The sequence below is a fragment of the Acanthochromis polyacanthus genome, chromosome 17 (assembly GCF_021347895.1).
Source record: "Acanthochromis polyacanthus isolate Apoly-LR-REF ecotype Palm Island chromosome 17, KAUST_Apoly_ChrSc, whole genome shotgun sequence".
Classification (NCBI taxonomy): Eukaryota; Metazoa; Chordata; class Actinopteri; family Pomacentridae; genus Acanthochromis; species Acanthochromis polyacanthus.
The window spans coordinates 18,131,746-18,158,840 of record NC_067129.1 but is presented as its reverse complement, the minus strand read 5'-3'; the positions used below and the strand labels follow the sequence as shown (position 1 = coordinate 18,158,840).

The following is a 27,095-nucleotide window of genomic DNA, read 5'->3' as shown; positions in this document are numbered from 1 at the left end:
GAGATTTAAAAGGGTGGTGGTAGGTTTAATAGGGGCAGCTATAAATTCTATAAGAAAATAGTCAGAGGAAGTGGCCACCTGTCCCTCGATGGCCGTGGACAGAGGTTAATGTGAAGGCGTCAATAAGAGAATCAAGACAGAAAGGTAAATTAGGAAATCTTGTGGTATATGTAGAGGAACACCTTGGGAATCTAAGGTGCTACTGCATAAATTTTGATGATTTAACAGATTCTGAAAGTACAAGAGAGAGATTTGGCTCATAGCCAACATATAATTTGTGCAAAATCTGTCAGGCTATGTTGGCACAGTGGTGGGAGGAAGAAGGGAATTTTGAAATTTTGGGAATTTTTGGTAAAGGTGTCTTGTGCATTGATTTAATGTCTGCTTAGGTTTTCTAAAGGTGCCAGCACATGTTGGGATAGAAAGTATTGAGATTGGAGATGAGGTATCTATAGGCCGAGTTTAAAGGAGGGACAGCAAATGTGTAGGTGTTATTTGGCAGGATGAAGTGCTGCAGCATCATCAGTAAGAGAGTGAATTTTCAGTGGCAGCAACTGTGGGATGGAGACAACAGAGGATGAAGACTATCCAAAACCCACCCATCGGTTAAATGTGACAATAAGGTGAACATGCCTCGAAAATTATACAAATTGATGTAAGGTATCTGATCTGAGATATGTATTACTTTATAAGTTAGTAGAATGGAATCTGTTTTGTTTGTTCTAGTATCTGATATGAGTTGCTTGTTATATATAGTGTCTGCTCCTGTGTGGTTCTTTGTCTCTGACCACAGATGGAACCTGCATTACATGCATGATTAATTCTACCCACTCTATTGGAATGTGTTTTTTAGTTTCAGGGACAGATCACTTGTTGTCTTTGAGGCACCCATGTCCAGCTAAAAGATGGATGTCTTCCTTTAGGATTTCAGAGCAGAGGGGTTCTGTTCAAGGGTGGTCTTGTTTTTGAATAAGGGGTCTTCAGACATGAACCAGATGTTGTAATTTGATCCTTACCAGAAGGGTATAAAGCTGATCGCTGGCCATTGTTCAGGAGGGAATCAATTGGCCAGCTCCTTCCAGACTACTTCTGTCTGTACTGTTGCTGTTCTTTCTTTTAATAAAAAACTTTTAAAGAAAGTCAGTGTCACGGACATTTCTCCTTCACCTGCACATCACGGACATCAGAGAGAAAATACGACATTGACAACAAGACTAAGAGGGGAAGCACAGAGATGGCAACTGGGAGTATTGTGATCTTGTGGCGTTCTAAAGTTTCATGCATTGCCTTCATTTGCTGTAGAAAGGAGGGTTGTATTCATGGATTTAAGAAAACTGGAAATTAAAAAAATCCTTCAAACACTGCTGATCATTGGAGTGCTTAAAAAAGAGAGAGCAAGGGAAATAGTAGATTTCCTCTAAATTACCTATACAGACATTTGACAAGGGAATGGAAAAAATAATCGCATGTGTTTTAATAAAGCTCTGGGCCACCATAACAACCTAGGTGCTTCTTGGCATTGATTCTCCAAGTCAATGAACTTTATTAGAGGGGTGAACATTATTCTACCAAATTATATTACCTCATTTGGGGCTTTGATGATTGTGGATGAGAACACTGGCGGATTGAGATCTGTCGATGATTTATATCGAGTTCATACTTATAAAATCATTCAGATGCTGCTCATATTTTATGGATGGAGGTGTCAGAAAGTAATAAAGGAATTATCTCTTTGGCAATAATCATCATGTCTCTGCATTGTTTTATCTGCTCCGGGATAAAACAATAATACAGTCTATGATTAGGATAGACATTTAGGATAGACCTGTTTCATCAGTTTCATCACAGGATAAAGGTGATCCCTCAGAACAGATTTGTAATGATTTGCAGCCCCAGTCGGGGGCAGCAGAACAATAAACCGAGCCAAGTCTGCAGGAAAGAAGAAGAAGCAGTCATATGGCGTTAACGCAGTAACAGGAGTTATGACATGTGTATATGATATGTGTAATGATTAACCTCGGACTTTCACTGACAAAACTCGGTACCAAAGTGAGCGCCACATTGCCGTGTCTCTGGTCTGGGATTGCGCGGTGTCTGTCAGGGTATTAGCTCTTTATCCCTTTAAGTTCTTCTTAGAGCTCAAACTCTGTGCTGCGTTCACACTCCGGTATGTTTGCCAGGTTAAATGTAAAACTGCGTCCTGCGCTCAGACAGGCTCAGGTGTCATGGAGACACAGGACGCAGATCCGCGGCTGTTCTGACACATCTGCAACTTTCCACTTACACCAGGACTGCCTCGGTGAGTTTACAGTCATTTGTAATTTTGTAACCAGGCTGTTTCCGTTACTTCGTTAATAACTCTCTGTAAACCCCCTCTAGAGCTGAGCTATGGAGGGACACCAATGCGCTTCAACTACGTGTGGCTGCGGGACCACTGCCGCTCTGCAGCTTCTTACAGCTCCTCCACCCACCAGAGGAACGTGGACACCGGCAGCATCGAGCTCTCTATCCGGCCTGACAGGACCACAGTGGAGGATGGACATCTGGTCCTCACCTGTAAGTCTCTGATAAACTGAACGTGTGGAGATACAGTAAGAGAGTGAGGTAGTTAGTCAAGAGTGTATAAAAGTGAATGCACAGCAATGAATCCATAGTAAAGTCATTATTGGGTCAATATATAATTGAGGAACTTTTGAAGTCCATGGGATGCATCTTGCATACATTTTAATAAAAGCTAAAAAAAAAAAGAAAAAAAAAGAATAATGTTTTTATGTTCATTATGAAATTCCATAATTATTTATTTCGGAAACCACCACTTAATAATAAAAAATGACTGGATATCACTAAAATGTCAACTAAATAACCATCCGAAGTTAATAACAACCACCTTTTAATCAGCTAAACAATAATAAAATGAGCTTATTCTAAAATAGTTTTGATTGTGCTCTTTTTATTAAGTTGAGATAATCATGACAGATATTTATTTTTTGGCAATACGTCAAATTTTATATGGAAAATAACTAATTGTATCTGTGTCCGAGAAATCACTTTCAACTAAGTTACTCATTACATAAACGCCTCTCAGGGAAATGTGTTAATTCCAAATCACATGACCTGCTCCACATGCCATTCTGTCCTGAAGAAAAGACTGGCAAGACTCCAAGGCTTTCTTAGTTATTTAATATAAGATGATGTGTGAGTCAAGTGTGGATTTATCGCATGTCAACAGGTTTCTACAATATATTTATAAATAACTTTCAATTTCAGTTTTACTCAGTTGTATTTATAATATTTAGAAGAATCTTTCTCTAAAAATGTGATGTGGTGTTTGGTTACAGGTGGCCATGTTGAATTTATGCTTGAAAACAGCCAAAATGTCAACTATGATACCTGTCAACTATGTTGCAAAAAGTCCCGCAATTATATATTGGCCCGAACACAAGTCTACCAGACAGTTGTTGAGGAATCAGCACACCACCAGCTAAAGTGGATCATGCAGAATTATGCAATCTGGTGGTTTTGTGTTTAAAAAAATGCGTTTATGGCTGAATTAGAATTTTTGGTGCACATGTGGTTGATACTGTTGAATACATTGTGTTTAATTAAAGTAAAACAAATCAAATGGACTTGTAGAAAACCAAAGTAACTAAGTACATTTACTCAAGTACTGTACGAAAGGCCAATTGGGAGGTGCTTTTACTTTATTTCCATTTATGCTACTTTCTCCTTCCATTCCACTACATTTTACCGGGAAGTATTGTATTTTCTATTCCACTACATTCATCCTCAGCTTTTGAAATGAAGGTTTTACACAATGGATAATACAGACATCCATCCATCCACTATCTATACACCGCTTAATCCTCATTAGGGTCGTGAGGGGGCTGGAGTCTATCTCAGCTGATTTAGGGTGAAGGAGGGGTCATCAGTCTATCACAGGGCTACATATAGAGACAAACAAGCACCCTCACATTCACGCCTACGGACAATTTAGCAGCATGTCTTTGGACTGTGGGAGGAAGCCAGAGTACCCAGAGAAAACCCACACATGCACAGGGAAAACATGCAGAGTCCATGCAGAAAGATCCCAGACAAAGTCCAGGACACAAACCAGTGCTAACCACTGAGCAGCTTCAACAGTACAGTCTTTCCATATTGTATCTAAACCGGATATTAAGTGGTTCAAACCAACACCACCTGCAGCAGCTACAACAGTAACATGCTGCTGGTACACTGATGCTTCACTAATAATCTGATCATGTCATAAGCAATAATATATCAATCACAGTGCCCAAACGAGGACTGTAGTTTTAGTATTTTAGTTGTATTTTTCTGCTAGTACTTGTGTACTTTTGTTAAAGTGGGGTTATATTACCTGCACTGGAGTATTACGTAAAGGATCTGAATACTTCTTCCCTCACTGGTAGCAGTATTACTTGGTTTACAGGGCTCTGAAACTGTCATATTGATTAATTGTATTGGCAAAAGACATTTCTAGCAATTAATCCGTTCATTCAGCGCAAGTGTTCTACATGTAACTACAACGCTCACTGAAGAAAATCGTGTTTAGATGCAGGAAAGAACTGGTTATGGATAACTTGTTATCATGCGTTACACATCTTGAGTTGAGTCTGGATTGATCTTTGCCCTCAGTTAAGATGCTCGTTGCTTGTGTAAAAATTCACATAGTTGTCAGGTGATGGTTGGGGCCACGTCAGGTAAAAAGTATTTGTCTGACTAAGTTGTAAACCGCGTAAAAGAAAAGACGTGAAAAAATCTTTATGTTCTCGCTGGTGAACAGTGAACATTTTACACAAACACAGTCAATCTGTAACTGATATGATTATATAATCAGATAAGACCTAGATATATTTACTGCTCATTTCATGTGTTTTATGGAGACATAAAAGCTAAGAATTTCAAAGGCAGCTCAAAAATTACATGCGCTATTAAATTACTAGTGCATCTAGTAAAAAAGTTGAAAAAAGCTCAGTATTTTCAATTACTTATTTAAGAAAGGGGAAATGTAATATATTGTAGACTCACTACAAGTGAAGTGAAATATGTTAGGCATTTTTGTTTTAATTCAAATAATCATCTAATTCTAATGATCATGGCTTATAGCTCATACAGATCAGAAATGCAGAATCTCAAAATGCTCTTACATACATTATTTCATTTTAAGTTTGAATAATTCAAGCGTTGCAAATACCATGCATTTCTCAGTCTAGTTCAGTACACACATCCACAATCACAGAGAAGACTGCTGGCTTAAACGTTGTCCAGAAAACAGTTATGTACACCATCTATAAAGAGTTTAGGCCACAGTAGGTTATTGCTGAAAAGACTGGCTGTTTACAGAGTGCTGTATCAAAGCATATTAATGGAGAGATGACTGGAATGAAACACCGGGGATGACTGCAGCCTTCAGAGGATTGTCAAGAAAAGTGGATTCAAGTCTTGAAAGAGCTTCACAAGGACTGAGGCTGGTGTCAGTACATCAAGAACCACCAAACATGGACGTCTTCCGGAGAGGAGCTGTAACTGTTGCATTTCTAATATCAATCTAGTTCTTAACCGGAGGCGTCAGAAGCTCTTACACAGGCTCAGGAGTAAAAGAACTGGACTGTCGCTCAGTGATCCAATGCCTTTTTTTCAGATGAAAGTACATTTTGCATTATTATTATTAAAATCAAGGTCCTAAAGTCTGGAGAAGGAGTGCAGTGAAGCTTCTGCAGTCTGTAAGTCTTTGAGGTGTCATGTCGTCTGCAGGTGTTGGTCCACTGTGTTTTATCAAGTCCAAAGTCAGCTTTATGGAGATGCTGATTTCCTTTTCCAGCAGGACTTAGCACCTTCCCACAGAGCCAAAACTACGACCAAATGGTTTGTTGACTGTGATATTACTGTGCTTGATTGGCCAGCCAACTCGCCCGACCTCATCCCTGTAAAACACTATGAGGTTTTGTTAAGAGGAAGATAAGAAACACTAAAAGTACAGATGAGCTGAAGTCTGCTATCAAACTATCATGGGCTTTAATAACATATTAGCTGTGCCATGGGCTGGTCGCCACGCTGCATTAATACAGTAATTCATGGCAAAGGAGCCCCCACCAAATATTGGGTGTATAAATGAAGGTAGTGTTCAGAAGTAAGACACTTCTGTATTGTAAATCTTTTCATTGATTGATCTCAGGACACTGGACTTCTGATTTGCCTGAGCTATAAGCTACAACTTTTTTGAATTAGGTTCTAAAAAATGCGCTCTATGTTTATAGATGACTGGTGTTCCGCTGTGAAAAAATTCAGGTTTCTCTTTTCACATGACATGTGCTGCGTATAACACATGAAGGATCGCGGATTACTCTCCTGCTGCCCACTACAGTAGAAACACCTCTCCTACTCCCTTTGCTGCTCCACCTAATCCTCCAGATGGACCCGGCACACTATCATCGCTCACTCTGCTGTTCCCTTGAGATGCCTCACCAGGTGGAGATAAACTAACATAACCGGCACAAGGCATCAGCTAGCTGGAGCCATCCCTTATTCTGTCGGTCTTATTGTGCTCCTGAACGCAAAGGAGGGGACAAGCCAGGTGGGATTTAGCTGCTTCCATTTTGAGTATTTGGAATAAAACGGTCCCATAGCAGCCAGGTGGGGAAAAGAAACCAGATGTTACCTGCAAAGCTTCACCAGTGAAATCTGCTGGCTTCATGTGCAGACCTCACACCTCCTCCACCATGTTACCCCTCAGTTTTAGTCTCTGTGCCCCACGGCCCAGCCCTGACATGAACAGGATGTTGTGCTGGATCATTTAGTTTTTTAAATATGGACAGGGAGATGCCATCACTGGAGTCTTTTAATACCACACCAGAACGGTGCAGCAGCTTTGAGATGTTCATGCCTTTTCTCCATGGGTCGAGATTCAATGTTGCGGTTTTGTCCTAAAGACTGACTGATGCCTCCCTGTGGGCTGCTGGGTTCCTGCAGCATCAGTGCAAAAAATGGTCTGTCACTGTGTTTTTATGCACACATGAGTGGCACTGAAACTTACATAAAGTGACAAATGGCGATCTGCCGCCTCAGGATGCTCGATGATGCACGTGTTCCTGCAGGCATGCTGGCAAGTGTGGAGCAGATTCAAGGTCAGCTGAGTCTGGGAGTGAATGTTCTATCCATGAACGCTGGTCGTCATAGGGAGAGTAAATGCGTAACCACAATGAAGCAACGGCCACCATAAATAATAATGGTGCAGGCGCATTAGAGCCCAGCTACAAATTTGCTGCATGCAAACAGGACATAAGGAAGATGTATGGGCTGTTCTGTTATTTCTGTAGTATCTGATGGACTGCAGTTTAAAAGGGAATCTTCAATGCATGTTTCTGTTCATAGCATTTTAGGTAAATGAGACAAAGTCAGTTCATCCTTCTTGCAGTGCAGAAGCAGGTTACAGAAAATGTTGTACACAATTGAGGTATTCACACTTGCCCCCGATGTCTTTTTATTCTGTAAATATTCTGTGCTTTTCTAATATTCTGCTGCAGGTTTTCTGTGTCTTTTGGCAGTTCAATAAAACATGCATTTAATTAGTCATGTCAATTTTACTCATAGACATAGAATGACAAAGTTAGTCTGTATTTAAGAGTATACTACAAAGTCAATTTGTTATCAATCAAAATCGCCAAGTAGTGGAAGTTTGTTATTTTTGGCCAATCTAGCCTTACTTGTCAATCTTGCAAATCTTCCACATATTAAGAGTTATTAAGAGTGTGTTAAGCTACCATGAATGAATAAATATACAATGAAACTGATGATATCATGGAAATTGAATCACTGTCAAAATATGCTCTCACTTTCCATGGAAATCGAAATGAGCTACAGTCCTAAACTGTTCTATGCACTTTACAATAATTGTAGCCACTAACAGTATTTTTCATGTCTGTGATTCAGGGCCTGATGGTCATGTGTCAAAATACAGCCTCAGCTGGTTAGCTGAGAACAGCTATGAGGTAAAGAAGCAGAGCACAGTACAGCCGCGCATTCTTTGGAACTCAGACATCTATAAAAACGCAAACATACCCTCAGCCAAGTACAGCAAGTTTATGAGCAGCGATGACGAGCTGAAGAAGTTTCTGCAGCCCTATCTTCAGTATGGGATCGCGTTTGTAGACGATGTTCCTGCTACAGTGGAGGCCACAGAAGAAGTTACCAAGAGGGTCAGTCTTATCAGGTATTAGGTGTTTCTAAATGGTATTAGTCCTCAAGAACTGCAAAAAATTATGGAAATATTGTGCTTCAGTGATTCGCATTGAGTTACAATGTAAAAGATGCTCAGTTTTGTAAATGTATTCTATTCCTTTGTGTGTGTGTGTTACTCACCAGAGAGACAACATATGGCAAAATGTGGTGCTTTACTTCAGATTTTGCCAGAGGAGACGCTGCTTACAGCCAGCTGGCCTTGGACCGTCATACTGACACCTCATACTTTCAGGAACCATGTGGGTAGGTGCTGCACAGACGGGCTCATATGGGATTTCAAAATAACTCTGCTGCAATGCTAGTGAAGGTAGTGTTGGTAGAGCACTAAATAAATCACTACTTAAAAAGTGAAGCAGCAGTGTGTGTTCCCACAAACAATGGTATAGTTGTACCGACTAATCAACAGACTGCACTTTGTAACTTGTGAACTGTTGTTGCAGAATCCAGGTTTTCCACTGTCTCAAGCATGAAGGATCTGGGGGAAGGACACTACTTGTGGATGGGTTCTATGCTGCAGAAAAACTGCGGCAGAAGTCGCCTGAAAACTTTGAGCTGCTTGCTACGGTACCCGTCAGGCACGAGTACATCGAAGAAACCGAGAGCCACCGGAACCACATAACGGGCATTGGCCCCGTGCTCAACACCTATCCTTGGAACAATGAAATTTACCTGATGCGGTGAGCTGGTGCTTAAATTACACTTTGTGCACAAATAAAACTTAAAACCCGTGGGTCGACTGATTATGAACCTGGCTGATTATCAGATTTGATACTGAGCATTTTTCTTTTATTAGTGTGATTTTTTTTTTTTAGAACCAACTCCTAATATTGAATAAAATGCATTTAAAAATGCACTACTTTGGCTCTGATGTAGCCATCTCTGTCTGACCAATGTGCTACCCACAGCACAATCTGACTGGTTACATGACTTGTATAGCTTATGAACTCTGATGGATAAATGCTGAAAGTGCTCTTCAAATGAAACCTATGTACAACAGGACGCCCAGATAGCTCAACAGGTTGAGCGGGTGACCCATAAATTGGGGCTATAGTCCCCATGCAGCGGTCAGAGGTTTGATTTGCTGCAGGTCATCCCCCCATTCTTTCCTATCCGTGACTGTCAAATAAAGCTGCAACAAGGCCAAAAATATATTGAAAGAAACAACGATAATTCAACAAAGTGCTGTTGTTTGTGTTATTCCAAATATTAATGTTCAGATTTAAATTTTTACTGCAAATTTACCAGTTCCAAATATCATTATCAGTCTCTTTTATGATAACAGTTGTTTACAGCCCTGAAAAGAACACATCAGTTGACCCCTAATATAATGTCCTGAGAAAGTTCTGCAAAGTTCTAGTAATATTTACAGTGGGAAATCTTTTTTAGTTCCCCGAATGTACTTCTTGAAAGTAGGGCAATGTTTTTTTAATGATATTTTTAAAAATATTTGACCATAATACTCTTCATTCTTAAATGTTTTCTGAATGTTGCCGTAACAATGTTCTTCTTTTGTTATCACCTCACATTGTGGGAATGTTATACATTGTGTAGAAGAATGTTTTATAATGTGTTGTCTTGACAACTCAATCAGAATATTCTGTCAATGCATCCATTTTCTATACACCGCTTAATCCTCTGTAGGGTAATTTGCAAAGTCAGCCAGATCAGAGCGAAGGCAGGGGACACCCTGGACAGGTCACCAGTCTACCCTCAGCATACTGTAGTCAAAATAATCAGTGATTTCTTAACAAATATGTTCTTCCTTTTTATCATGTATCATAATCTGTAGCCTTGACAGCTTTCTGAAAACATCCTCCAAATATTGCATTTAAAACTTTATGTCGAAGTTCACTTTTAAACTTAAAGCAACATTATTAAAAAAGATAAATGTCATTAAACATTCTTAGGATATTAGCCCATATTAGATGAACACAGTTACTTTAAAAAATGAATAAAACGTGTAGGTAATGTTAGATGAAGTGTGAATGTTCCCTGCTAGCTGACTTGTCCTCACTAAAGTTTGGTTGTACAATGTAATAGCTGAAATTAGTTCCTTCATTGCTGTTTTTTTTTAAGTTGTTAAACGATGAATAAACGTTTTACACCTTTTTCTCATAGGTACAACAACTATGACAGAGGCGTGTTAAACACAGTCCCCCATGACACAGTTCAGAGATGGTATGAGGCTCATCGAGAGCTGACGGCAGAACTGAGGCGTCCAGAGAACGAGCTGTGGGTGAAACTGACTCCAGGGAAAGTAAGATAATTCACCTCCAATCAACTGCCATTAGATGTTAGATTTCAGACTAATCCAGAAATCAAAGTATTATTGGGTCTCCAGTTTTCAGTTCCAGGTTTGGAAATCTAAGCTTTTTACCCTGTTTTCTTCTTCCTCAGGTGATTTTCGTAGACAACTGGCGTGTCTTGCATGGAAGGGAGTCTTTTACTGGCTTGAGGCAGATCTGTGGATGTTATCTGACCAGAGACGACATCATCAACACTGCTCGCTGTCTGGGTCTACAGGCTCTGTCCTGAACGTGAAGGTCCCTTCACTTCTCTGCCTTATCGGTCTACCTATAGTATAGGTTTCAGTACTTTGCACTTAGACTCCTCTGACTGTTGGAGTGTGTTATATTTTGCTCATCTTTATTTTATAATTGCCATTTGGTTGATTTTTTTTTAAGCTCTATGTACAATTAGGCATTACAAATGTCTCCTGAATTATACCTGAAACAATTAAATATACTTGCTAAGCGTGAACTGTCTCTAAATTTGGTCAAACAAACCTCTTCAAACCTCCTGTGTGATTTCTGCTGTGGCTGTTGCACAGTGTTGTATACTACAGCAGCACAATGACAGAACGTGATTGATTCAAGCAAATTACATTGGAATTTTTTTTTCTGCTTAGGTCTAATCACAAGGCGGGGTAGTAGACTCCCTGTTTGACTCCATAAAGATGTCCAGCAGCAGCTCTTTAACATTTCCCAGTTAAAGGAAGCATATTGGAGGTGTCTGTGCTGCCGTCACACTTGCCAAACAGTCATCAATTTATGGTTACTAGCTTTGGCACGGGCAGAGCACAGTCAGGTTTAAATTTACTGCTGGGTTAAAGAAGGAGCTGTTTGATATTTGCTTTTTCTAATGAGAAAATAAATATTGTTGGCACGACCCTACAAAATGCTCATAATTCATCTCCAGATACGAATAAAGCTGGTGATCAAACCGATGGCTCAGTGATTTCTGCTTTTTACTTTTCCCCGTTAGATCAGAATGGATATATTTGTCATTGGTGCTTTTTAAGCCTTTTCAAAAAGGATTAAAATGATATACATGCACACAAGAATCTATTCTTAATATGTAAGAGAAGAATTTGTACATGAAGTTAGAATATTCAAATCTAAAGACGACAGTGTTGCTGGTGCTCTATATTGAATGTGGGAATATGATGTAGTATTCTGCAGGGCTGCCTCTTTTTATTTCTCTCTTGAGTTAACCACAGAGCTTAGCCTTAAACATACAGATCAGCTGCAACATTACAACCTAATACTGCCTAGTATTGTGTTTCCCTTTTGGCTGCCCAAGCAGCTTTGAGCCACTGTGCCTGAACACAGGACCACTGGTGATGTCAGATGCTGGGACATCAGAAAATCCTTAGGGTCATGTGGGTTGTGGAGTCTCACTGGAGTGGCCTTATTCTGCTGAATCCTGGAGATGCTCAATCAGAGTGGGATCTTTCAAGTTTAGGAGTGAAGTCAACAGTTTGGGCTCTCTGTCATGAGCAGTTTTTGTATGGTAGTGGGGACTTTGTCCTGCTGGGCGAGGCTGCTGCTATTGTGGAGTACCGTCACCATGGAGGGGTATGTTGCACATAATTGCACAAGGGTTTTCTAATCATCAATTAGCGTTTCAACACCATTAGAATACACAATGTAGCATTAGAACACAGGAGTGACGGTTGCTGGAAATGGGCTTCTGTAGCCCTCTGTAGATATTCCTTTAAAAATCAGTCGTTTCCAGCTAGAATAGTCATTTACCACATTAACATCTAGGCTGTATTTCTGATTGATTTAATGTTATCTTCATATAATGGAAAAGGTTTTCTTTTAAAGTTAAGGAAATTTGTAAGTGACCCCAAACTTTTGAACAGTAGTGTACACCCCCTGTCAAAAGTTTTAGGACACTGTCTCATTCAAATAAAGTAGAACCTGTCCTACAACTTTTAACAGGGGATGTATTTCATCATATGGATGTGATCAGGGCAGGACTCTGATCATACATGTAAAGTTTCAGGCAGATTGGAGCATGTTCAGGGCGTTTAGACAGCACTTGAAATTTCATGGCGAAGGATCAAAATTCCAGAGGCCGCCACGGACACGCCCTTTGACTTTGGAAAAAGATTTTAATAACTTTGGATCATTAAGACCTCCTGTATGTACTGGCCGAATTTGAGGTGAATTAGAATTTCCCCCTAGGAGGAGTTCGCTCTAGAAAAAAAAATGAAAAATGGGCAAAATCTGACATTCAACGCAAAATAGCTCACTTCCTGTTGGGTTTGGAATGTGGCTGTCACTGACTTTTTTGTTCAGCCTGATGTGCTGCATATGTGTACCAAATTTGGTAGATACACCCCCTGTCAAAAGTTGTAGGACAGGTTCTACTTCATTTGAATGAGAAAGTGTCCTAAAACTTTTGACAGGGGGTGTATATGACAAATCTTATCTAAGATCTCACAGACTATAATGGAGAGTCATAAAACTCAATATTGTATTTAATAATGATCTGTAAATTGCTTGTAAGCTACAAATCATCAAAAAACATACACGTTAAGGTCAAACACAACAATGTCTTACAAAGGAACTATAAAAAACTAAATCACGCAATGAGCATATTACTCACAACCCTCAATATTAGCACCCTATCACAATGATCATCATTTGTATTATTTGCATCATTCTGATCACATGGAAAAGCTGTTTTTATGTCACCTAGAAATCCATGCAGTACATTCAAATAAGCATAGATATGGAGTAAAAGTGGTTTGGTTTGATTGTCACACCACTTACAAAAATCACAAAACAAACAAATAAGAAACACACTTTAAAAAATCCTTCTACAGTTTCACTTTCACACCATGTTGGAGGGAGATCTGCATCTGCACTTCTGCAAGGGTTTGATGAAAAAAAAAAAAACACAACGAAACAATTTGGCAAATGAATAAAGCTGCAAAGTGATTGAATTACGGCGAGCATAAAAAATGCATCTTCAGACATGAAGCTGATGTATATCAAAGGCTGAACATTCTGTTATTCAGATTAGTGGCATTGTTCCACTTGTTTTCATGGGACCTTTTTTAAGCATGTGCCTCATTTCCCTCAGCATGGTGGCCACCGGCTGTGGTTGCCATGGGAACACTGTCTGCTGCCTCCTGGGCCTGAGGATGGCTCCTCCTAGTGGACAAACAGAGAGTTGACACTACACCCACACCCTTAAATTACAACTATGCATGGTAGCAGGATTAAAAACATTCTCACTTCATCTCGTTGACCTCTCCTGCTTTCACAGCTTTGTATTTGTGTTTCTTCACTGCCCGAACACTGAACCACACAGCCAGGGCGATGAGCACACAGCCGAGCAGAGCTCCGATCACTGCAGCAGCAACCACTCCATCTCCCGTGTCTATAGAAACACATTTTTATAGTCATTAATAGAGCTTTTGTATAAATATTTTACTTAGTGCACAAATTTGCACTCCAGCATATGAACATACCAGGACTGAGCTCGATCATGCAGGTAGAAAACCCCGCTGCATTAGTAGCATTACACTGGTACTCTCCAAACTCGAACTGGGACATGTTTTTGATTTCCAGCACTCCAGTTGTGGTCGCTGAGGAAACAAAGTTCATGTTCATAAAAAACAGGTCCTGTTGTTCACGAATACTCACATGCACATGCAGGACTCACTTCTCCCCAGTACAGGCCTCCTTGTCTTGGTCTGGTCCAGTCTGGTCCAGGTGTAGGTTGGTTTCGGGCTCCCATGCTCACTGTGGCAGGTCAGAGTGACCAGATGACCTGTTCCTACATCACCGTGGACGGCGCAGTAAGGAACAGAGGGCCTCTCTAAAGCATCACAAGGAGGATGAAAGGTTTTTCTTAGGTAACTTTACATCCTGGGTAATAAATCTACTTGATATTATTACAATGCATAGTTGAAATTATTGACATTTTCCAAAGTTATTCAGCGGGAGCTTCGAGCTGAAGAGATATGCATCTCTATCAAGTTTGGCTATGGAAGGTGGTAGAATCTGTTTTCAAACTTTACATTGCACATAAATTCAATTCAGATACTTGCCATCATCTTGATGTATATTCTGATTGTGGCACAGCCTGACCCATAAAAGTGTGTGAACAAGCTGTTACACATTGAAAAACAAAAAAAGATGTCTTTTTGTCTCTTATTGTTACATAACGTGGTGGAGTTATGTGATGATCGGCATGCATCTGTCTGTCTATCTGTGTACAACATTACTCAAAAATGGACTAACGGATTTGAATGAGATTTTCAGTGAAGGGCAGAAATGACACAAGTTCCAACTGATTAGATTTTGGCAATGATGCTGCTTATAGCCTGGATCCATTTATTAAAGATTTCTGTATCATTGTGAGATAGTGGCAGGGCGACACTGTAACTATGACAACAAGTGAACACGACATCAGCTGCCTGCTGACGATCACATGATTACGATCCCAATACAAATCGACCTCTGCGGACTTATCAGGACTAATCCATCGGAAATCATACAGCAACTGAGCGGCCTTGGCAAAGCACTGCGCTCACTGAGTGTTTTCTTGTTTTTTAATGCTTTTATTTGATTTTTTTTTTAGTTTAAGGGTAAATCTCTCACTCAAAGGAGTTGTGGAGAACTGCTTTAATCTACACAATGAATTGTGTAGTATGAGTTTAATATATCGTCACCTTCCTAAAATAATGGCATAAGTCATTTTTTTACAGAAGTTTTTTTTTTTTTTTTTTTGCCTATATCATCTCCAGGGCTGCACAGTGGATAGTGGTTAGCACTTTCGCCTTGCAGCAAGAAGATCCCTGGTTCAAATCCCAGGGTGAGCCTGGGATTTTCTGCATGGAGTTTGCATGTTCTCCCTGCACATGTGTGGGTTTTCTCTGGGTTCTCTGGCTTCCTCCCACAGTCTAAAAATATGCTCAGGTTAATTGATCACTCTAAAATTACCCATAGGTGTGAATGTGAGTGTGATTGTTTGTCTGTATATGTAGCCCTGTGACAGACTGCTGACCTGTCCAGGGTGTCCCCTGCCTTCGCCCGAGTCAGCTGGGATAGGCTCCAGCAGCCCCCGCGACCCTAGTGAGGACAAAGCGGTGTATAGAGAGAGAGAATGGATGGATATATCATCTCCTCATGATGCTGGCCACCTCTGGTAAAATCGCCTAAATCCTCAGTTGAACAGATCATGCGATTTTACTCCTGTAGTATGATGGCCTAGGTCAGAGTTCAATGTACTGTGGTTCACTTTTTTGTGTTTCCTGAAAAACCTACAAAATGACTTAGGCCATTATTTTAAGAGGGCACCAATATGTAAATGTTTGGCATGAAGATCAACTAGTGTCAGTAGCTGTCAAATAAATACTATAGTGAATAAATCTCTCTTTCCGACACTTCTTACAGCACAAATTAGAATAAAACAGAAATAGCAAAGTCATAATAAATCTCAGTGGTCTTTCTGCCAGTACTTTAAGATATATTCAGTACACTTTATTGAGATATAGTTCAGTCTGAGGCACTGTGTGAATATTGTCTTTCCTGTATCTGTCTCTGTCTCTCTCCAGGTGCCATCAATAATCAGCTTCCACCACTGTAAGCGTCTGTCCAACACCTCATTGGTGGATTCTAATCTGAGTGAACAAATCACCAGCCAGACACGTCAACTAAAGTGCAGATCTCTATCATGCGGGTGTCTCTGCTCTGCCTGGATGAGCCGTTGTCGCTGTGCTGATACACTTGGGACACACTTGTTACAGAATATATACATATATAGGGAGGTTAAGGGCACGATCCTGTCTCTTTTCATTCATGTGGGCAACTTTTAGTGTGACAAGTTAGATTTACTCATTTCCCACTGTGCAGTCTTTGCAAAACTGACAACTCTGTGCAGCCTTTCTGGCAGAGATTAGTTCAATCTGTAATTTGCTTATTTAAAACAAACAAAAAGGTCATATTAAAGTGGATATGTAATACAACATGATAGATCTGTAGGCCTTGCATATCAAATCTGCTTTCCAGATTTCAGTTTGTTGAAATAGTAAATCTAGTCATTAATCAAACAAGACGTCATGTGTCCTTCCGTTAGTAGTCGTGAGGACATGTTGTACGTGGACTTACACCTCTGCTGCTGAGCTGAGACAGAATTTCTACTGTTTATTTCTGCTCACCGATCATTGAGCTCCAACAGTTTAAAACTGCATGGCAACTTTATATTTGATAGCAATTGTGTTTCCCAGATATTGATCATACTGCGGGCAGTAGAGTTTATGCACATATTTGTAATTTATGATGCTCTGCTCAGACGCTTTAAAATATTATAATTGTATGCAACAATAAGTGATCATTAAAATCATCCCTGATCCCAGTTTAATCAGCATGAGAGGAGCCATGCATATTCATGGTCTGCATCACATTCAGTATGTAGAAACTGTCCCCAGGAAAGGCCGAGGTAAGGCAACACATGTGGTTAGCATGCAGCAGATGCTTATATATATACTCTGTATGCAGCACAAGGATGCAGTCACAGTCCTCCTTTAATTTCCAACACTGACAATGAGGAGACTGCTGCAGTAACCATGGAAACTGCTGAGGATGCTGAGGCCTGCAAGGTTGTCCTGGTAACTCGGTGAATTAGAGGATTCGAACTGAATCCAGTTCCCTATTGACACTATTCAGGGCCACTATTTTAATAGGTTTGTCAATATTAAGGCTCTGACGATGGATGCAGAAATCTCAGAAATCGTGACCAAGGAAATATTTCACTGAAATCACAATTCAAAATCAATAGGTGGCAGTCAATTCTGAAACTTCGAAGAGACTGACGGAGTGCTCGTGCGTTCTTTTTCCAGCCAGGCAGTAACACCTTCTTTCTGAGCAGGAGAAGGATCGAAGCACCAACACAAGGTTCAAATGAGTTATTCTTCTTTTCTTTTTTTGTATCACAAACTGTGGGAGCAACATCAGCAGCTCATGTTGCTCTCCTGACTACACCCAGACCCACTTCTACCGTTAACGCTCAGCTACTCCCGCTTTTTCTCACAATGCAAACATTGAAAGCATACTGCTGATGGGTGTGGTCAGATAGGATGAAATCTACATGCTATTGTTCACAGCTACAGTGTGTTTGAGTCCTGATATCTTGACTGTGTGAAAGTGTACACATCCTGAATGACTTGGAGAAAATCGTAATAGCAGTAGTGTGTCTTTCTCTGACTTTACTTCTACCTTCAGAGTTTCTGATTGATTTTGTGTACATTTTCAATGTTTAAAGCTCCTTACTGCTGATTTTATCATCAGTACTAAAGTATGTGTTTAACTTTACATCAAAGAGGATCATATAAAGTCCACATATAATGTAGACACACAGAATAGCCAACAAGCATCCCTCTCCAAAGTTAACAAAACTCACCGAGGACATTCACCGTGATAACAACCTGAGACTTTCCTTGCACATCGGGGAAGTTGTGAACCTCGCAGGTGTAGATTCCAGCATCTGATGACTGCATGTTACTGATTATTATTGAGGCATTCTTAGTGGTTCCAGGATCAGACGGACCCTTAATCCTGCCATTGTAAGAATTTGCAATGACAACCTTTCCTGATTGATAGTAATAGATCTGAAAGAAAAATGGCGACACATCAGATCTCACACAATAGCACCGCTAACAAATACATGACAGCAAAAACTTCACTGTCCTGCAGCTGATTTGTGTGAGTCCAAACATTTGGAGAAATAAAACCTGTAGTGCTTAAGTGGATGGGGATTTCCATTTAGTTCAATTCATAAGGCCATGTCAGTAGGTTAAATTAGCTTTTGCCAGAATGGAGATTTGTCACTTCTCAATCTCAGTCACAGGCTTTGTTATCTCAGTGAGGTGTGTCTCTGCTGAGAAAATGCAGCAAGCTAAAGAAAGGAAGCCAATCTGTGTGTGTAGATCTGCACAAACATATGTTTTTGGCGAATGTTCTTTGTAATGAAGATGACTTTTCTATGAGTAATTTCAAATACAGGAACATTCGTCGTCCAACCAGTGTTAATCCAACCGGAGAGCTGCTTTTCAATAATTAAGGCGAGAACATTTCACTTTTTGAACACTTGAAATACACACAAAATTGCTTGTGTCTTGTAGTATCATCTCAGAAAACACTCTGAGCTTCTGGGCTTCAGCTAAACCTTCAGGCAAAAGGATTGCATTTGTGCTCAAGAAACTGAATTTAAAAAATAGTGCTAATGTTTTTGAAAATGAAAGAAGTCACCAAATCTGAAGCTAATATCTATCATCTCATAATAGTAGAGTTTGGACATGTTTGAGCTGAGTTAGGAGCACAGCTTTGACCTGAGCATTAGTGTGTATCTACCTGCTGAGGAGTCACAGCGGACGAAGAAACGAAATCCCACTGGATGGAGAGGCCGGTGGTCGTCGCCTCAGTGGAGACAAATGAACACTGGAGCAGAGCACTTTGACCACTTGTAACATTGACATATTTTGCGAAGTCGTGACTGTGATCAGTTCAGCACATCCTATACAAGAACAAATTCATCAGGTTTCAAAGATGAAATTCAAATCGACTTTGAAAAATCATGAAAACAAGTAGAAATGTAGTTACCTATGAGGCTCACAAGCACCAACAAATGCTGCACGAAGCACATCTTCACAAAATGTTGAAGTCAGAGTTTCTACCGAACTAGACTTCCCTCTGTCCTGTTCCACCAATGAATCTCACAAGCTCACAGTCGAGAGAATAAATGCATTGCAATATCGGAGGCAAGGTTACAGTATTCTTGGTAACGGACTGGCTGATACTGACCATGTTTGCATATCAATGTTTGCCAGACTGGGTGTGAAGTGTGGGTGTGTAGACTGTTGTTTTTCGAAAACTGTTGCTTTGGCTGTTAATGATTTTGGATGGAAGCAGATGAAAATAAAACACGATGGAAAAAACACCTTCTTCTGTTTATGCTTCTGTGAAAACTCTGAGTAAACAGTTTGCATTTTAAATTACCACTGGAGTCAGTGCAGCCTATTATGTGTGTGTGTGTGTGTGCGTGTGTGTGTGTGTTTCAGATTGTTGACAGTACACGACGGGCTGGGACCACACTGTGTTGTGACACTGATGGTTAATTCATTTTTCAGTGCTTTGGCAGTAGTTTCGCTACAGCTCATCCTCCTTGTCTTGTAAGTCATTCTGGGTCGGGGCTCCTGGCGAAGGAATTAATGTAATTTAATCTCCACCTGGCCTTTATCGCTCGCCTCAAGGAAGTGTTAGCCAAAGCACTGCAACATGCTGCTTATCATTGGGGAGTTCACTCCCTGGCGCTGCTGCCTACTTAATAAAGGCTGTTTCACCTTTGTCGTTTTCGCTCACGCAGTGTAGAGCACGCTGCTGACGGAGAGAGACAGTGAATCACACATGATTAATTGTCTATAATTGCCAGAAGCTGACATAAGTGATTAACAATGTGAAAAATGTTGATCAGGGGTGAGGGAGGGAGGCACTGGATCATGTGGGAGGTGGAGGAGGCGTGCGGTGCTCATTATCAGGAAGACATTTGCGTGATAGGTTGGGATGGGAGACAATCTCAGTGCCATTAAGACTTGGTCTGAACAAAACAACATGTGTTGGCAGCTGTGTGTTGGTCCGTACAGTGGAACAACAAGAGGCCAGGCTTTAAATAAATACATGACTCATGACCAGTGTCCAAGAGCCACTCTGAGGGCATGGAGTCACGTGGAGAAAGCAAAAAAGAAGAGAAAAAAACAATGATAATGGGCCCATTTGTTACATTTTGGAAATGCTCATCTTTCCAGAAAAATGATTTCTGAACATATATTCGTGAGTTTCTGCGAGGAACAGCTATCTACTATATTTTTGCCTTCACATTCACATGGTTTGGCTTTTTGTGCTACCTTTGTGCCGTGTAATTTACTTGCACATCAAATTGCACTATTACACAAAAAAGCAAACTGTCAGCTCAAAATAAAAGCACACGAGGACAGCAGAGGACATATGTGGTCATAACGATGGCAATGAAAACCTATGTACTGTGAGTATTTTCTGTTTGCTCTAGGAATTTTTTTTTAAATTTTTTTTGCTCTATATATTTTTTTTTTTTGTTTTGGTTCTGGGATTTTCTTTTAAAGATACGAACATTTTGCATCACGAGTAGCAGAAACCTAAAACAGAAAATGACTCATACGCTCAGTTTATGCTTTATGTTCATTACAGCTCTGGACTGTCAACCCTCAATAACCACTGACCTGATTAATGTATGCTGTAATGAAATAATATGTGTATAGAAATGCATTGTTAGCACGTCCGTTAGACTGCTTTCTATTTACGTTTCAGGCGCAAATCTGAACTTCGGCAAGGTCACGTTAACTGTGATTTAAAATGCTGTTATTTACACTGCTGAAGTTTAAAGTTTCATTATGGGCCAGTTTTTGGATTGATGCTGGGTTAGATCAGCTCTGCTATCTGACTCAACCCACTAACCAGAAATCACAGCAGAGTGTCCCCGTGGATGACACAATCTATGACTGGACATATTTTAGTTGGCTGCTGTTTGCTCACTGCTGGATGCACTGTATATAAAAGTGGAGCAAATACGAAATGCTTCATGGGGCTTTACTTATGTTGACACTTTAGATTCTACAGCTATGTCTGCAGCTCTCTCAGAGCAATTTCAAGGATAATTTCCCATTAGCTGTTAATTTATAAGTTGGTTTTCACAAAAAAAGAGAGGAAAGGTTATTGCAGGATGACAATGACCATCCAGCTAGAAATACTGACATAACTTTTGCCATCAGACCTAACTGAATTTGCTTAATTCTTCCAACTGCGCAGTAGATTGTTGCCTGTCCCTCTTTACATACTCTAACAGCTTCCTTTCACGTTAATGATTCTCGTTTACTTTGAATGTGAGTGGAGAGCCGATGACGAATCCTGCCTCCCACTCCGAGCATGCACCAGACTAAGCTGTCTCACACAGCGAGGCGAAGGTTGCAGAGGCTGGATGTGTGTCCCACTCAAACCTCCAACAGGTTTCAGTGCAATACCTCTACACAGACTTATTCATCCACCCACCACCACTAGTGCTTCCCTGTCGGCAGACTGCGAGGAGGCGTGAATCAGAGCCCAGACAGAGAGAATACACATTAGAGGTGTGGTGTTGACGAACCTGTCTGAGTTTGCTTTTATATTACACATGTTCTACAAGCTGCATTATTACTAATGCTGTTGTAATGTATTTATTTACTGTGTTTATTTAGGAAGAGGTTGGATGAGGTACTGTAACTGCTGCTGCGTTTATAAAGGCAGAGCTGCAGTTCAGATGTTGGTCAGCAGATGGCAGAGCAGCCTGTTAGAGGCTGAGGGTTTCTGTGTGTGTGTGTGCTGTGTGTGTGTGTGTGTGTGTGTGTGTGTGTGTGTGTGTGTTGTGTGTGTGTGTGTGTGTGTGTGTGTGTGTGTGTGTGTGTGTGATGCGTGTCTGTGTATGTTGAAGAGTGCAGGAAGCTTTATGCAGCTGATGGCAACAGAGTGAGAGCGCCACACTATGGCCTCAGCAGGCCTCGCTCCTCTTCCTCACCCTCCTCACGCACGAATATATAGGCCAGGCATTTAGGATGACTTCATTTCATGTCCTCACAGCTACCAAGCAACCAACACCAGCGCTGCTACAAAACCCACATCATATGCGAGGACAGGAAGACACATCCACATGAAAACAGTGTAGTGTGAAACATCATCTGTCTGGTACAGAAGAAAAGGTCTCCGTTGCGCTGCATTCTTTTTTTTTTTTCCTTCTCCTCAGCACTAAAAGCCAAATGCAGTGACACTGAACTATCATCTCACATTGGCATCAAATACAAGCATGAGACGCTGCTTCCGCAAAGATTGACACAATTGTGTAAATAAACCTAAAAGAAGTGGGGCACAGGCAGTGAGCAGGCAACATCTCCTCAGAGTTTTGTCAGCTCTGAAATCCAGAGTCTGTCACTGGAGAAGGTGACGTATCATGAATTGTCTAAGGAAGAGACGCAAGGGGCAGAGGGTGGGAGTACGTTTGCATCAGCTAATCGACAGCCTGTACTGTTGCATTTAGGCTATAACTTTCATAAAGTGGCTGGCAGTAAAAAATAGGAGCAATCACAGCTGACCCTTACTAGCACAGAGAAACATTATGCTTTCCTAAGAAGCATTATGTCCCCATATCCATTTGTCTAATGGCATTTTTGATCATCTAAAACCTGTCTTCAGCAACAAGGGAAATGCCAAAATAAATTGAGAAGCACACTGTTGAGATTTGCCAGAAAGGTATAATTTTATGCGTTTGACTTCACAATATTTAGCTGAGAGATCTCACTTGGCAAGAGAAGGTTCGTGTTTTCTGCGAGCAGCACACTGTGTTAAAGTGATTCTCTCACCGCTTTCCTTATGTCTGATACAGAAAACATGGAGGGAGATCTCCGTGTCTTAAAGCCAGATCTGGAGCTGATTGCTATTCATGGGATAATGCAAATGTTGGAGGGCAATGACAAGCTCAAACAGCGCTGATATTAGCCACACAGTATCAATTAATTGTGAAAATTGACTTTGACACCGATGGCATGTGTGCTCACCTTCTTATTCACCAGACAATATGCAGTGTTTGCATTTTTCTCTGGCACATATGTAACTATAATCTCCCTACCCTTCTTGCTGCTTTTTTTTTTTTTGCTATATGCTCGGATTTTCTAAAACGATGCCTCTGGGGGGGTGGATTTAGCGGTTCAGTCGTGGTCACACTGTATAAAAGGGACGGATCTTAATATTTTATTAGACATTATGTTTCCACTCTTCTTCATCTCTTCACTTTCTTTTCAAGCTCCAAACAAGAACTCCATGGCAACACTGATGAACATCCTGTAAAAGGAAAACAGACGGACACAGCGCGCTTGCAGGAGAAAGCATGGCTTGACATTTTACCATGTCAGAGCTGATGCTTAAAAAATCTCTAACAGATTTAACTGTTTATTCACTGAATAACTGAGGATTTTAGTGGACATTACCTATGTTGCCAACCCAAGAAATAAATCAGTGGCAGTAAACCTCTGCATCAGTAGAACACAGTGTTGCTACAGTGATGTGTGGTCGTGAACCTGAGCTTTCCTCAAATAAAGGATTGATTCGCCATGACGGTCAGGAATGTAGCACCAAAAGTTCTGCATTACTGACCTTCTTTTTAGAATTTCTTTGCATGAGAATAAATGTTGGAATCATATCCTGAAGTGACTGAAAGTCAACCATAATGCACTGATGAGAATCAAAGAAAGCAATTTAGTAAAAACATGTTTTTGGTAGAAAGCGAGAGCTAATATTCTAAACCGCAAATCCACAGCATCCACACTGCTTTTTGACCACTTTTCTTTTTCTTTCCCCACAGAGGAACAGCCATCAATCCTGACCCATGTTAATGCACCCTTTCAATATTTTATGTTTTTATATGGAGTGCTGACAATAGAACACGGAAATGGAAGGCACATTTTGCTGAGCTACTTCAACCGGCTCTGTATCCATCTTCTCCATGCCAAGCTATGCACTCTGATGCAGAAGGAGGCTACGTATTGAAAGAACACGAACACGCAGGCGGACTCAGACACAGACGCTTCATTTTGTCTCTACAGTTATGTGCTTTTCCAAAGGTTACTCTCAGCACTTTCTAATGAGCTGTAAACGGGCTATAAGCTGATCTGGATTTAATAAAGGTGATCTCTCTTCATCATGGCATGTTGGACATATTATTTAATATACTTTAGCTCCACTCAAGGTGAACTCACTTAGAGGCGTAATCAGCTGTAGGAGAGCCTCGGTGGAGTCGACGGAGAGTAAATTAAAAGAAATCAATTAGGAGGGACAAACCTGTGCATTAAATCTGCATTGTATCAGAGGGAGGACACGTCAGCACAGGCTCATTACACAGGTCACAGCGCTGGGAGGAGGCTGAGAAAGATGAAATACAACACACAACACAACAACAACAAAGCAAGCTCAGACACAGTAAGTCTGTCACAGCAGTAATCAAATCAATTCAGAGAATATGGAAGCTGGAGGTCACTTCTTCCTTTTTTTTACCTACAAGGTAAATGATATGTGGTCGGATTTGACTATATCTCTCCTCAGAGGCAGAAATAAAAGCAACCTGTGTCCCAGAGCTGAAAAGCAGCCCTGGAAGGGGTGCAAGACAAATAAAATAAACCGCAAAAATAGCAAATCAAAATGTGACTTTGTATCAGACTCCAGTTGCATTTTAAACAACATATTTTTTTGCATGTTTTCTGAGTGATTCAAACACAGTTCAGTCATCTCCTGTGGTCATGTTGCAAAAACAAGCTGTTTCACCACATATTTTTGTGACCTGGTCATGCATTAGGAGCTTTGACTCCAAGGTTCTCTGGTATCTATTAGGGGGTTTTCATTCCATAGAATCAATATTTGAACTCTAATATGTGCTGTTAATATGTGTAAATTCTGGTATTAAAGGGGAACTTCGGCTTTTTTTTCAACCTGGGGTCTGTTTTTACATGTCATTTCATACATGTGAGTGATGGAGAAATGAATTTTCAACATAGCTTCAGTATTTAGCCAGGCAGGCAGCTTAGCAGCTCAGCTAGCAGCTCAGCTAGCGAAAAGTATGGGGCAAGAGGCCCCCCCATCTCCAGGCTGTGTAAGGACTATTTGATCAAGATGGAGAGTGATGGAGTGCTGCATCAGATGACCTGGCCTCCACAGTCACCTGACCTAAACCCAGTCCAGATGGTTTGGGATGAGATGGACCGTAGAGGGAAGGTAAAAGGGCCAATAAATGTTCAGCATCTCTGGGAGCTCCTTCAAGACTGTTGGAAAACCATTTCAGGTAACTACTTCATGAAGCTCACTGAGAGAATGACAAGAGTGTGAAAAGCAGTAATCAAAGCAAAGGCTGGCTATTTTGAAGAATAAGAAACAAAAAACATGTTTTGACTTATTTCCCACTTTTTTGTTAACCCCATAATTCCATATGTGTTCATTCATAGTTTTGATGCCTTCAGTGAGAATCTACACGTAAACAGTCATGAAATAAAGAAAAAACATTAAATGAGAAGGTGTGTCCAAACTTGTGACTGGTAGTGTAAACAAACTGTACAGTAGGCTCGTAGTATAAATGTAGTGTATGTTTTTGAAGTAAACCATCTACAATGTGGATATTCTTGTTAAATCTGAATTTATTTACTAAAATTAATTTAATTTATGCTTTAATATGTTTCAAATGACTTCAGTGAAAGTATTTTCATGTAATTTGCATATAACTACATATTTAACATATTCAGACCATAAAGAATCACATTTTAAACAATCCAATCATTTTTTAAGGCTTTTGCTGGGAAAAAAAAATCCTGTAACAATTGAACTACCATGGACAGGATTAAATGATCCATCAAGTCTAATGATTCAGAAAAATAATCAGTGGAATAAGATCTGTGGCTCCATTTTCAGTGCAAGCTATGTCGGTTTATGCTATATACTGCATACAGTGGAAATGTAAAGAACGTCTTTCTCTCCTTGTAACCGCGCTGCTTCATGCTTTTCTTACCTTTATGCATTATTATAGTAAAACAGCTATGTCTCAAAAAGAACCGATATGGAGCAGAAAAAACGGGGAACTGGGCAAAAACAAGAGTGAGGCGGGTCCGTAGCTGTTATTCTAATAGCTGCTAGGAGGCTGTTTTGCACGTCTGAGTATAGGTTTACAGCTGCTACTCAACCTGGCAGCAGGTTTAGTGTTTGGAAAAAAATTGTATATTATTGTGCATGTGAATATAGTGGAACATCAAAAAACTGCATGTTGAATACATATAAAAATATTTCGCCGAGCAACATTAGATTTTCATTTAATCCCGACCTGGAAAAAATGCAAACAACATATAAGTCAGGCCTAAATGTAGAGTCTTGGTGTTCACAGGTTTTTAAATGAAATCATTTTGGCTGAATTTCATTTAGTTGTGTCAGTTTTAGCGTCCTGGTATCTGCTCTGTCATGATCTACTGGGATATTTGTTAGTAGTAACACCTGTTCTTTATCAACAATGAAAAGTCAGAATGTCTTCTGTGAAAAAGGCCGATTGGGTGACAGCACAATTAATCCTGCATCATCCCTCGACAGAAACAAGCAGATAAGTCTCAAGGATCACCAAGCACTGGATTATCGATACTTGTTACAGTGTGACCTCACACTTAGTATTCTGATTGGTCTGCTGCTCCAGGCAATAAAAATGCGATGAAACGATGCCAAATTGTCTTTTGGCATTTTTGTTTTCACTGCAAAGCTGTTCAAATTCAGGCTTATCCTGTAAAATGTCTTGACATATGTTGGATTATTTAAGACTTTATTTTGTTTAAGAATTTCATTTATGAAGAATACCTGCAAAATTTCTGCAATTCTGACAGACTGAATTTAAATGGTGGGCCGTGATGTCAGTCATTAGATTGTCGTGTCGTTTTGAAGCCTCAGGTTTGAATTTGGTGACCT

At 40.3% G+C, this 27,095-nt stretch overlaps 2 protein-coding genes and 1 long non-coding RNA gene across 3 annotated transcripts in view; 1 reads left to right on the top strand and 2 right to left on the bottom strand.

Annotated features, from left to right (window-relative positions):
* The window catches only part of LOC127530620 (uncharacterized), a 234,277-nt gene that overhangs the window by 117,724 nt on the left and 89,458 nt on the right, over positions 1–27,095 (bottom strand). The gene's annotated exons all lie outside the window — the stretch shown is intronic.
* tmlhe (trimethyllysine hydroxylase, epsilon) lies at positions 1,794–11,482 on the top strand. The gene is made up of 7 exons (XM_051937864.1): positions 1,794–2,299; positions 2,380–2,556; positions 7,948–8,227; positions 8,380–8,499; positions 8,697–8,933; positions 10,375–10,513; positions 10,654–11,482. The coding sequence occupies exons 1-7, from the start codon at positions 2,170–2,172 to the stop codon at positions 10,789–10,791; spliced, it is 1,221 nt and encodes a 406-aa protein (XP_051793824.1). The 5' UTR covers positions 1,794–2,169; the 3' UTR covers positions 10,792–11,482.
* Positions 13,007–20,295, bottom strand: LOC110970286 (V-set and immunoglobulin domain-containing protein 1-like). The gene is given in 8 exon segments (XM_022220551.2): positions 13,007–13,703; positions 13,788–13,932; positions 14,024–14,140; positions 14,218–14,373; positions 17,959–18,166; positions 18,909–19,036; positions 19,039–19,071; positions 19,158–20,295. Coding segments are annotated over 8 exon segments (927 nt in total). The 5' UTR covers positions 19,201–20,295; the 3' UTR covers positions 13,007–13,606.